Here is a 12,917-nt window from a genome sequence, read left to right on the forward strand (position 1 = left end):
AAAGCAAAAAAGAGTCACATGCTGCCAAGAGTTTTGCAGGTCTGGGTGATTACTAATGAACAAACTAAATCCAAGACTCTGCAGTCAAAGGTAGTCAAACAAAATGGTTGACTCAAAAGTATAAAATTCAATGGCAAATGGGATGATGAAAGAGTAACAAATCCTAGCAGCCATCCAGGACCACTTTTTCATGTGAGCACAGATAGTTTGCATTCATTAGACACTACATCCCTTTTGTGCAGGGATACAGAGGCAAATTGCAGCGTCTATACTAGTGCCTTGGTTAAAAACAAACTGAAATAAAAGCACCTTCAACAACTACTGTATGGCCCAAAACATGAAGGCCAAATAAATAGTTTTGATATCTATTTAGAGTGGTAATATGGGAAATGCTTCACATCAGCCGGGCATCAAACCAAAAACCCTTTTACCCAGATGACTTGCTGCACAGTACTTTACCCATTCAGTAGTCACCAAATATCTTCCAACTGAAATTTATGCTGGCAGAGCTAACAAAAACTTGAAATGGTAAGAGTGGTCCTTACGTGAAATCAGAACAACAAGCATAAGGCTTTCAGAAAAGGGAATCTGCTGAAGAGGATTAGAATAAATTGAGAAAAGTTATGAAAAGGAATTGAAGGAGTAAAATGAACAAACATCAGTTACAATATTGAATAATAACAAAGAATTTTTCAAATCTTTATTTTACTTCCGAAAAGGGAAATAAAACTTCTAGTCATACGGCATGGAAACAGACCTTTTGGTTCAACTCGTCTATGCTGACCAAACTAAACTAGTCCCATTTGCCTGCGTTTGGCCCATAGCCCTCTAAACCCTTCCCATTCATGTACCTATCCAAATGTCTTTCAAATGCTGTAATTGTGACTGCCTCTACCACTTACTCTGGCAGTTCATTCCACATACACAACGCTCTCTATGTGAAAAAGCTGCCCCTCGGGTCCATTTCAAATCTTTCTCCTCTCACTTTAAACCTGTGCCCTCAGTTTTGGACTCCCCTAATCTAGGGAAAAGACCTTAGCTATTAACCTTATCTGTCTGTCTCAGGATTATATAAACCTCCATAAGGCCATCCCTCAACCTCCTAATTTTCAGGGAAAAAGTCCCAGCCTATCCAGCCTCTCCTTATAACTCAAACCCTCCAGTCCTGGTAACATCCTTGTAAATCTTTTCTGCACCCTTTCCAGTTTAATAACCTCCTTCCCAGAACTGTACGCAGTACTCCAAAAGTGGCCTCACCAATTTCCTGTACAGCCACAATATGACATTCCAACTCCTATATTCAATGCTTTGCACAAATGTCCACAAAGTAATACTGACAGTCCAGGAGACCAAATCAGCTGAACTGATTTTATTTTGATAATCAGAGTGCATAGCCCTAGCCATGCTTGGAAACATCCAACTGTGGCACTTACTGGAGTTCAACAAACTGACATTGGGCAGCCCATCAACAAACAAAAAGCAGATATGGAGAGAATCCAACCATCTTCCCTTGATGTTCATTGGCGTTACCATCACTGAATCCTTCACTATTCTGGGGGTTACAACAAAATTGGATCAGCCTTAAAAATATAGTAGCTAGACAAGAAGGTCAGAGGTTAGGAATCCTGCAGTGAGTAACTCTCTTCCCAATTCCTTAAAGCCTGTCTGCCACCTACAAGCCAAGAGTGTGATGGAATACTCCCCACTTGCATGGATGACTGAAGTTCCATAATACTCAAGAAGCTTGATACTAACCAAGGCAAAATAGCCAGCTTGATTGGTACCACAACTTAAAACTGCACTCCCATCACCACTGTCATACGGTAGCTGCTGTATGCATTATTTACAAGATGCAATGCTGCCATTCACTAAGACTTCTTAGCACATGCCAAACCTGCAAATTCTCCCTTGTCAAAAGATAAGGACAACAGATACATTGAACACCACCACCTGCAAGTTCATGTCTAAGTCACACACCCTTTCACTTAGAACTATATTGCCATTCCTTCATTGTAGCTGGAACAATATCCTGGAACTCTCCAAAAGTACTGTGGGGTATGTACACCACTTGGACTACAGTGGTTTAAGATGGCAGCTCACCACCACTTTTGCAAGGCAATTAGGGATGTTCAACAAATTCTGACTTCCCCAGTGAAGTTTACACTGCATGAAAGAATTTAAAACGGCACAGGCTGCCTTTGCTTGTGTAATGTGGTGCAATGAAAACAATCTATCTCTCAATGTTGGCAAAACTAAAGAACTGATCATTGACTTCAGAAAGAAAGGAGAACATGCCCCCATCTAAATCAACAGAACTGAGGTTGAGAGGGTGAAGAGCATCAAGTTCCTCACAGTGATGATAACCTGTCCTGGACTTCCCACGTAGATGCGACAGTCATGAAGGCACAACAATGCCTCTTCTTCCTCAGCTGGCACAGGAAATTTGGCATGTCCATAAAGTCCTTCACCAACTTTTGCAGATGCACCATTAAAGGTGTACCGTCCAGGTGCATAATGGCCTGGTATGGCAACTGCTCTGCCCAGGACCATAAGAAACTACATAAAGTTGTGTGCACAGCCCAGACTATCATGGAAGCCAAACTCCCATTCACAGACTCTATTAATTCGTCTCGCTGCCATGGAAAGGCTGCCAACATCATCAAAGACACATAACACCCTGGTAATGACCTTCTACAACCTCCTCCGTCAGGCAGAAGATACAGAAGCCTGAACAAGCACGAGCAGGTTCAGGAACAGCTTCTTCCTCACAGTTATCAGACTCATGAATGGACTCTGTAGCCTCAAATAACGCTGATCTTGCTAACGTTGATCTCGCCTAGCACACACCTTGTGCAATGTAACCTGTGTGTCTCTAAGTCTTTTTGATCTACACATTCTTTGCTTACTATGATCTGCCTGTACTGCTCATAAACAAAAAACTTTTCACTGTATTTCGGTACATATGACAAAATAAATAAATCAGCGCTTGCCATTGTGAAGAATCCGAGTCCAACATTGCCCTGGAGAGTTGTTAGTCAGACATTACAAAGTCTCCGACAGTGGGATGACCTGTTTCTAACTTACATGAGCGTAAATGATTATAAAAGATGTGTGAGGCACCTAACTCACACTAAACATCATACATTCCTGAATTATAAAAGAAAGTACAGATGGAAATTTGGTAAATCATTATCAATGTTTTTAAAAAGTTCACTAGTTTTAACAGAGACTCCTGCCAGGACATAAAAAATAGGAACAAGAGTGGACAATATAGCCCATTAAGTCTGCTCTGCCATTCAACGCAATTGTGGTAATGCTGAGCTTACATATGGATGTATAAAGGTCCAATGGAACTTTTCAAATAAGAGCTGGAGACTTCTCTTCAATCTTTAACCCTTAAACAACAGCACTCGAATAAATAATCTGGTTATTACCACTATTTCTTGTTGCGCCCAATTAACTGTAAAGTGGTTTAGAATGTCCTGAAGTTCTGAAATAAGTGTGATAATTGTAAGTTAGACCTGAAATCTGGCTCTGTGTTTTAGGGCAATGTCACAGAGTAACAGCAGGTAGATAGCAGGTGATAGATATAGGACAGATGTCAGAGGTAGATTCTTTACTCAGAGAGTAGTAAGGGCGTGGAATGCCCTGCCTGCAAAAGTAGTAGACTCGCCAACTTTAAGGGCATTTAATGGTCATTGGATGGTGGTAAAGGGCAGTGAACCTACACTCTTTACTGTTTTGACAGCTTTCCTATAAAGTGGAGCTAAAATCTATACACAATTCTTCACACAAAATATTCTTATTATGCTTTTGTGCCAATTCACCATCCCATCTAGGCTTCTATATTCTCTACATCTTAGCACAGAATTTCATATTCCATTAGCTTTCCTAAGGCTTCATCCGCTAAATCATTCAGTTTACCTCTATTTACAGTACAAGTATTAAATTTTCATTTGTCAAAAGTAACCGTTCACTCATATTTACTGACACTGAATTACGTCCTCTGCCTTTTTGACCATTTGCTCATTTTATCAACAGGTAGCAAGTTTAAATAAGATGTTTATCCCTAATTATAAATCTTTCCACAACTGATGTCTAAAAGGTCCTCCAGCTCTGCAACTTGGAAAGCTCCACTCCTCCAATCCTGGCCTTGAATTCTTTCCTTATTTTTTCACCCAGCACAAATGGTAGCGCTTTCAGCTGCATTGTTGTGTTCTCCAGATTCTCTCCAGTTTATTTTGTCTCTCAACTTGTTATAGCACCTGGAAAAATCTCTTCAGAATCTCTTTCCAATCAAGTTGGTTACCCAATTTCCAATGCAGCTACTTGCAGTCTTCATCCCCAGTTACTATCTGTATTATACTTTGCACGATTCTACTGTTAAGGGGCGTTAAAATATTTGCTCAGGAGACATTGTGTTTTAAACACGAGCTGTAATCTTATTTCCATTTTGCATCATTTGTTCTGTTCCATATAACACTCATTTTAGAATCTGCAGTTACCACATAAATTAATCCAACAGTGGTCATCCTGAGCGTCCTTTTTGTGTCATGATTTGCCCATCCTTGTCGTTCAATTAGTTGTTGTGAAATTACATCACTGCATCCAACCAAAGTACCTGCAAAATTGAAGGACAATCATTAACAGCATTTAAAACCTTCTCAGTATAAAAATTTGGGAGTTTTAAATCAGAGCTCAATAACTGAATTCATAAGTTATGTTAATCCACATAAAATTCGTGTGTCATTAGTTCAATCAAAAATCAGAAATACTTGATATTAAAATATATATAAATGACACACCTTTTATCATTAAAGTTCAAATTATTTGCTGAATTCATCTCATCAATCACATTTGACGAACCTGCAGAAGCCACCCAGGTATGAATTTCTCTATTTATTCAAAATGGTATTTTTCAGTGGTCTTCACTGTAGAAGTTACTTATAACTTCCCAGAACTAATATAGCTATTTTTGATATATATCAGGAAATGGAAAGGAGAGAGGGACTCAAGAAAATTACAAGTAGCTGAGAAAGTTGCTGCAGCTGTGCGCTGAGAAGTTCCCAGGTCCTGACACACTTCATCTTACATTCTTAAAAGTAGTGGCTGGTCAGGTAGTTCATGCATTGGCTCCCTAAATTCAAGAAAGACTCCATTAAATTTCAAAATAACAAACTATTTTGTTCAAACGGGGCAGAGCAGAGCAAAAAAAACTACAGGCCAGATTCACATCTGTCATAGAGAATATGATCAAGCAAAGTAACAAGCAGAAGGGGAAATCATGTCCAACAAATTTTATAGAATTCTTTGAGATGGTAACAAACAGGATAAATGAAGGGGAAGTGGATTTTCAGAAGGCATTTGATGAAGTGCCCAACATAAGGCATCTTACTAAGTAAATAGCTCATGATGTTGAAGGTAGTATATTGGTATGTACAGAGGATTAGCTGACTGATAGAAGACAGAATTGGGGTGGGGAGGGGAGAGGAGTGGCATTTTCAGGATGGCATATGTAACTAGTGGTGCATCACAGGGCTCCGTTCTGGGGACACAATTATTTTTAATATATATTAATGATTTGAGTGAAGAAAGCGAGCGTACCATAGCCAAGTTTGCAGGTAACAAAAATAGGTAGGAACATAACTGGTGAGAATGAGACAGAGGCTGAAGTGAGATTAAGCAAGTGGGCAAAAAAACTTGCAGATGGAATCCCTGTGGGGAAATGTGAGGTTATGCACTTTGGCAGGAAGAATAGAGTATCTGAATATTATTTAAAATGGAGAAAGACTGCAGAGCTATAAACACTACAAGGCATTGGTCAGTCCACAACTGGAATACAGTGAACAGTTTGGGCCCCTTATCCAAGGAAAGATATAATGACATTGCAGGCATTCCAGAGAAGAACGACTGGCCTGATATCAAGTATAGAAGGATGGTCGTATGAGGAGAGGTTGAGTAGATTTGGACTGTACTCATTGGAATAGAGAAGGAGAGGCAACCTTATTGATAAATACAAGATTCATAGGGGATTTGACAAGGTAGATGTGGAACGGTTGTTTTCCCATGTGGGAGAGTCTACGACAAGATGGCATAATTTCAGAATAAGGGGTTGCACATTTAGGGCTGAGACAATTTTTTGTGTCAGAGGATTCTTGAGGCTGAGTCATTAAGTATATTCAGGGCTGTGACAGACAAGATTTTTAATCAGTCAGGGAATCAAGGGTTTTAAGGAAAAGGTAGGTAAGTGGAGTTGAGGTTTAGCAGATCAATTATAAATCTCATTGAATGGTGAAGCTTCAATGGCCTGAGTTACTTCTGTTCCTAGCTTTTGTGGTCTGATGGAAATTGTCAGAAGCTGTTGTTAAAGATGTTATAGCAGGGTACTTGGATAAGTTTAAGGTAATCAGGCAGAGTCAATACTGTTTTATAAAAGGGAAATCATATTTAACCAATCCATTGGATTTTGATTTCCAGAATCTGTAACATAGAACAGTACAGCATAGGAACAGGTCATTTGGCCCTGCCTGCACATGGTTTGTATCCCTCTAGTCCATGCCTAGTCATGAGTCTAAATGCCTCTTAAATTTGGCTAACATATCAGCTGTTACCACCTCCCTTGACAGAACGTTCTAGGAATCTACCACACTCTGTAAAACAAAATTACCTTTCACATCTCTTGTAAACTTTCCCCTCTCACCTTAAATTTATGTCCCTTAGAACACTTTCACCCTGGGAAACAGACTCTGACTATCTACCTTATCCACGCCTCTCAATTTTATATAATTTTAGCAGATCACCCTAAACAACTGATACTCCAGCACAAAACAATCCAAATTTGTCCAACCTTTCCTTATAGCTACTATACTCCAATCCAGGTTACATTCTGGTAAACCTCTTTTTCACCCTCTCCAAAGCCTCCACATTCTTCATATAATGTGGTGACTAAAACTGAATACAATAATCTAAAACAAGAGACAACAAGGTGCAGGGCTGGATGAACACAGCAGGCCAAGCAGCATCATAGGAGCAGAGAGGCTGACGTTTCGGGCCTAGACCCTTCATCAGAAAAGGGGGAGGGGAAGGGGGTTTTGAAATAAATAGGGAGACAGTGGGAGGCGGATAGAAGAGGGATAGAGGAGAGGATAGGTGGAGAGGAAACAAACAGGTCGAAGAGGCGGGGATGGAGCCAGGAAAGGTGAGTGTAGGTAGGGAGTTAGGAAGGGGATAGGTCAGTCCAGGGAGGATGGACAGGTCAAGGGGGCGGGATGAGGTTGGTCGGTAGGAGATGGAGGTGCGGCTTGAGGTAGGAGGAGGGGATAGGTGGGAGGAAGAACAGGTTAGGGAGGCAGGGACAAGCTGGACTGGTTTTGGGATGCGGTAGGGGGAGGGGAGATTTTGAAACTTGTGAAATCCACATTGATACCATTGGGCTGCAGGGTTCCCAAGCGAAATATGAGGTGCTGTTCCTGCAACCTTCGGGTGGCATCGTTGTGGCACTGCAGGAGGCCCAGGATGGACATGTCGTCTGAGGAATGGGAGGGGGAGTTGAAATGGTTCGCGACTGGGAGGTGCAGTTGTTTATTGCGAACCGAGCGTAGGTGTTCTGCAAAGCGGTCCCCGAGTCTCCGCTTGGTTTCCCCGATGTAGAGGAAGCCACACCGGGTACAGCGGATGCAGTATACCACATTGGCAGATGTGCAGGTGAACATCTGCTTGATGTGGAAAGTCTTCTTGGGGCCTGGGATGGGGGTGAGGGAGGAGGCATGGGGGCAGGTGTAGCACTTCCTGCGGTTGCAGGGAAAAGTGCCGGGTGTGGTGGAGCTGGAGGGGAGTGTGGAGCGGACAAGGGAGTCACGGAGAGAGTTGTCCCTCCGGAAAGCAGATAAGGGTGGGGAGGGAAAGATGTCTTTGGTGGTGGGGTCGGATTGCAGATGGCGGAAGTGTCGGAGGATGATGCGTTGGATCCGGAGGTTGGTGGGGTGGTACGTGAGGACGAGGGGGATTCTTTTTTGGTTCTTATTGTGTGGACGGGGTGTGAGGGATGAGGTGCAGGAGATGTGGGAGACACGGTTGAGGGCGTTCTCGACCACCGAGGAGGGGAAGTTACGGTCCTTGAAAAACGAGGACAACTGAGATGTACGGGAGTGGAATGCCTCATCCTGGGAGCAGATGCGGCGGAGGCGAAGGAATTGGGAATAGGGGATAGCATTTTTGCAGGAAGGTGGGTGGGAGGAGGAGTATTCTAGGTAGCTGTGGGAGTCGGTGGGCTTGAAATGAATATCGGTTTCTAGGTGGTTGCCCGATATGGAGACAGAGAGGTCCAGGAAGGGGAGAGAGGTGTTAGAGATGGTCCAGGCAAACTTAAGATTGGGGTGGAAGGTGTTAGTGAAGTGTATGAACTTTTCGAGCTCCTCGTGGGAGCATGAGGCGGCGTCGATATAGTCATCAATGTAACGGAGGAAGAGGTGGGGTTTAGGGCCGGTGTAGGTATGGAAGAGGGATTGTTCCACGTAACCTACAAAGAGGCAGGCGTAGCTTGGGCCCATGCGGGTACCCATGGCTACCCCCTTTGTCTGTAGGAAGTGGGAGGAATTGAAAGAGAAGTTGTTGAGTGTGAGGACGAGTTCGGCTAAGCGGATGAGGGTGTCAGTGGAGGGGGACTGGTCGGGCCTGCGGGACAGGAAGAAGCGGAGGGCCTTAAGGCCATCTGCATGGGGAATGCAGGTGTAGAGGGACTGGACGTCCATGGTAAAGATGAGGTGTTGGGGACCGGGGAATTGGAAGTTCTGGAGGAGGTGGAGGGCGTGGGTGGTGTCACGGACATAGGTAGGGAGTTCCTGGACCAAGGGGGAGAAAATGGAGTCTAGATAGTTGGAGATCAGTTCGGTGGGGCAGGAGCAGGTGGAGACAACGGGTCGACCAGGGCATTCAGGTTTGTGGATTTTGGGAAGGAGATAGAAGCGGGCAGTGTGAGGTTGGGGAACGATGAGGTTGGAGGCCGTGGGTGGGAGGTCACCTGAGGTGATGAGGTTGTGGATGGTTTGCGAGATGATGGTTTGGTGCTCAGGGGTGGGGTCATGATCAAGGGGGCGGTAGGAGGAGGTGTTGGAGAGTTGGCGTCCGGCCTCGGCGATGTAGAGGTCAGTGCGCCATACTACAACTGCGCCTCCCTTGTCCGCGGGTTTTATGGTGAAGTTGGGATTGGAGCGGAGGGAGCGGAGGGCTGCACGTTCTGCAGGGGAGAGGTTGGAGTGGGTGAGAGGGGTGGAGAGGTTGAGGCGATTGATGTCTCGACGGCAGTTGGAGATGAAGAGGTCGAGGGAGGGTAGGAGGCCTTGGGGTGGTGGTGTCCAGGAGGAGGGGGTGTGTTGGAAGCGGGAGAAGGGGTCAGTAGAGGGAGGGTTAGGTTCACGGTTAAAGAAGCGTGGAGGCGGAGGCGGCGGAAAAACTGCTCTATGTCCAAGCGTGAGCGGTATTCATTGATCTGTGGGTGGAGGGGGACAAAGGTGAGCCCTTTACTGAGGACTGACCGTTCGTCCTCAGTAAGGGGTAGGTCTGGGGGGATGGTGAAGACTCGGCAGGGCTGGGTGCTGCTGTCTCCTCTGGAGCTGCTGGCTGTGGAGGCTGTGGGCGGAGCTGTGTCGGCGTCGGCTGTGGGCGGAGTTGCGCTGGCGGTGGGTGGAGTTGCGTCCGCGTCGGTGATGGGCGGAGCGGCGTCGGAGGTAGGAGGAGCGGGGTAGGCGGCGGCAGTAGCGGTGAGGGTGGTCGCGACTTCAGTGTCGGTGGCAACGGCAGCGATGGTGTTTGCTGTCCCGGAAGTGGGGAACCCGGCAGTGGCGGATGTGACGTCATCTGTGGGTTCTACGATAGTGGCCTCATGGCCAATGGCGGTGGGCCCATTGTGGGGAAAGTCCTGGGTATGGCTGGGGATTTGGGGGGTGGAGGAAGCCCGTTTTGGGTGGTAGGCACCAGTAAGTTTACTGTACTTACGGTTTTTAGTGTCCAATAAAGCTGAGTAGAATTGGGAGTTCAGATTGTGGATCCTACGAAGAATAAAAAACAGGAGAGGTCCTTTGCAGGTCTGGGAGAGGGAGGCTCTGAGCTGGGGTAGGCTTGATTGTCGTGCCTGGAGATGCCGGGGCATTGCTGCAAGTGTGTGTTTCAGGAGTCGCAGGGAGAAACGCTTCTGAAGGGTCTCAATACCATGAGTGTAGATATTATCACGGTTGGGGCCAAATTGGGAAGGCTTGAATGTGGACTGTAGTCCATTGGGGATGATCTGGTTCCGTAGGCAGGTGCTAAGGAAGGTGATGTGGCTGTAGTACCTGGTTTGCTTCAGGACGTGGTCGAGCAGTTTCAAGGCCGAAGAGATTACGAGAGAGTTGCAGTGGGAGAGAGATCCCTTGAGGTTTAACATGGCTTAACCAAAGTCTTAAACAGATGTAACATAACTTGCCAACTTTTACATTCAATGCCCTGACTGATGATGGCAAGCACCTCAACTATTTGTGTTACCACTTTCAGACAGCTATGAACTTGGACTCAAAGATCCCTCCGTATATCAATGCTGCTAAGGGTCTAGCCATTTACTGTATACTCTCATCTTGCACTTGACCTCCCAAAATGCATCACCTTACACTTATCTGGATTAAATTCTGTTTGCCATTTCTCCACCCAACTTTCCACCTACTATTTTCTGCTGTATCTTTTAATAAACTTCCTCACTATCCACAACTCCACCAAATTTCATGTCATCTCCAAACTTACTAATCAGACCACCTACGTTTTCATCAAGAACATTATTTATATTACAAACAACAGAGATCTCAGCACTGACCCTTTCAGAACACCACTGGGCACAGACCTCTGGTCAGAAAAACATCTTTCCATAACCACCCTCAGACTTCTATAACCAAGCCAACTCACCATAGATTCCATACTACTTAATCTTCTGGACCAGCCTACCATGAGGGACCTTGTCAATGTTTCAGTCAAGTCCAAGTAGAGGACATCATCATCATCACTTCCTCAAAAAAAAATCAAGTTTGTGAGACAAGACCTTACCCGCATAAAGCCATGCTGACTATCCCCAATAAATCCATTCTTCTCCTAATGCAAATAAATCCTGTCCCGAAAGATCTTCTCCAATAATCTCCCAACCACTGATGTATATAATTTCCTGGATTCTACCAGGTGCCCTTTTTGAACAAAGGAACAACATTGGCTATTCTCCAGTCTTCTGGAACCTCACCTGTTGCTAAAGAGGATACAAAGATCTCTGTCAAGGCGCTGAGGTTTAATCTATGCTAATGTTCTTCAAGAATTTTCAGAAGATATGATGTCACAAAGACTACAACAGAAAATAAAAACTCATGATGTAGGGGGTAAAATGTTGGCATGGACAGAAGATTGACTAACTAACAGGAAAATGAAGTGTTGCATAGATAGGTCCATTCTGGTTGCCAATATATCATGAATGGTGTACCACAGAGGTCAATACTGTAGCCTTAACTTTTAAAATTTCTATAAATGACTTAGATGAATGGACAGAAGATATGGTTGTTAAATTTGATAGGTAGAATAGAAGTCGTGAACATGACATAGAATCCAGAGTGTGGAAACAGGCCATTTGGCCCAACAAATCCACACTGACTCAAAGCCCCCACCCCCTCCGCCCCCCCATACCCTGTAGATCTACATTTTCCATGACTAAAGCACCTAACCTACACATGGCCAATCCACCCAAACAGCACATCTTTGGACTATGGGAGGGAACCGCAACACCCGGCAGAAACCCATGCAGACACAGGGAGAACGTGCATAACTCCACACAGATAGTTGTCCGAGGCTGGAACTGAATGCCGATCCCAGTCCTTCCCTTGTCTTTTGAAGTGCTGAAATGTTAACCGTTTCTCTTCAAATATATTGCTAAATCCTGAGTATTTTCAGCGCTTTCTATTTTATTTACAAATATATGGTTAAAATCAACTATGAAACATCACAACAACTGTGTTACAAAGAACGTTACTTTAAAAACATGAATCTCAAAAGACGGAGTACCGTTTATATAATGTTCTGCATATTGGTGTAAAAAGACAGTTCCCGTTTTACAGCAAAAACGGCGTGGAGGGGTAAAGTGCTGGTGAAAGTTTTCTCACTACTGGTATCACCCCAACTTGACAGTATACCCAGTGATGCCCAGATTTTAAAGAAATTACGAAAGTAGAAAAACATCGGTTAGTATTTCGGGAGGCCAGTTCCAGTCCAGCATAATAGTTAGACTATAGCACAGTTGTCGATAGAAGAAAGAAGCAGCAAAATTCTACAAACCTAATTTAGAACATAGAGAGGCTGCAATGAGAAAAAGATAGGCCAAGTGAGTTGGTAAACACCTGGCAAATTGACAATGTGGGAAAATGCGAAATCGCCTATTTTGGCAGGTAGAATAAACAAGCGCATTTTGCAATTGGAGAAAGAACGCAGAAAAACCTTGATGTCTGAAATGTAAAAGGCTAGTATGCAGGAACAAGTAGTAATTTGGAAAAGCTGATAGAATTTTATAATTTATTGCTAGGTGAATTGAATACAAAAACAGGGAGATAATATTTCAGGTATACAAACATTGTTGAGACTACAAATTGAGTTCAGTATTGGCATCCTTATTTAAAGGATGGGTGCAAATGCATTGGAAGCAGCTCGAGAAGGTTTATCAGACTAATACCTGGAATGGGCAGGTTTTCCTGAGGGAAGGTTGGACAAGTTAAGCTGATATCCACTGGAGTTTGGAAGAGAAAGAAGCAAACTGATTGAAACATATAAAATTCTGAGAGTGCTTAACAGGGTGAATGTGGAAAGGATGTATCCTCTTGTGGGAGAATCTAGAATCAGGGGTCACCATTTAAAAATAACGGTTA

The 12,917-nt window shown here is 44.1% G+C and overlaps 1 protein-coding gene across 1 annotated transcript in view; it reads right to left on the reverse strand.

The window, feature by feature from the left end:
• The window catches only part of mpv17 (mitochondrial inner membrane protein MPV17), an 80,952-nt gene that overhangs the window by 26,652 nt on the left and 41,383 nt on the right, over window positions 1-12,917 (reverse strand). Inside the window, exon 6 of the mRNA XM_048597066.1 lies at window positions 4,458-4,621. Coding sequence (XP_048453023.1) covers window positions 4,458-4,621 — 164 coding nt within the window. The remainder of the gene's footprint in view (window positions 1-4,457; window positions 4,622-12,917) is intronic.

Source organism: Rhincodon typus, chromosome 5 (assembly GCF_021869965.1).
Source record: "Rhincodon typus isolate 14 chromosome 5, sRhiTyp1.1, whole genome shotgun sequence".
Lineage (NCBI taxonomy): Eukaryota > Metazoa > Chordata > Chondrichthyes > Orectolobiformes > Rhincodontidae > Rhincodon > Rhincodon typus.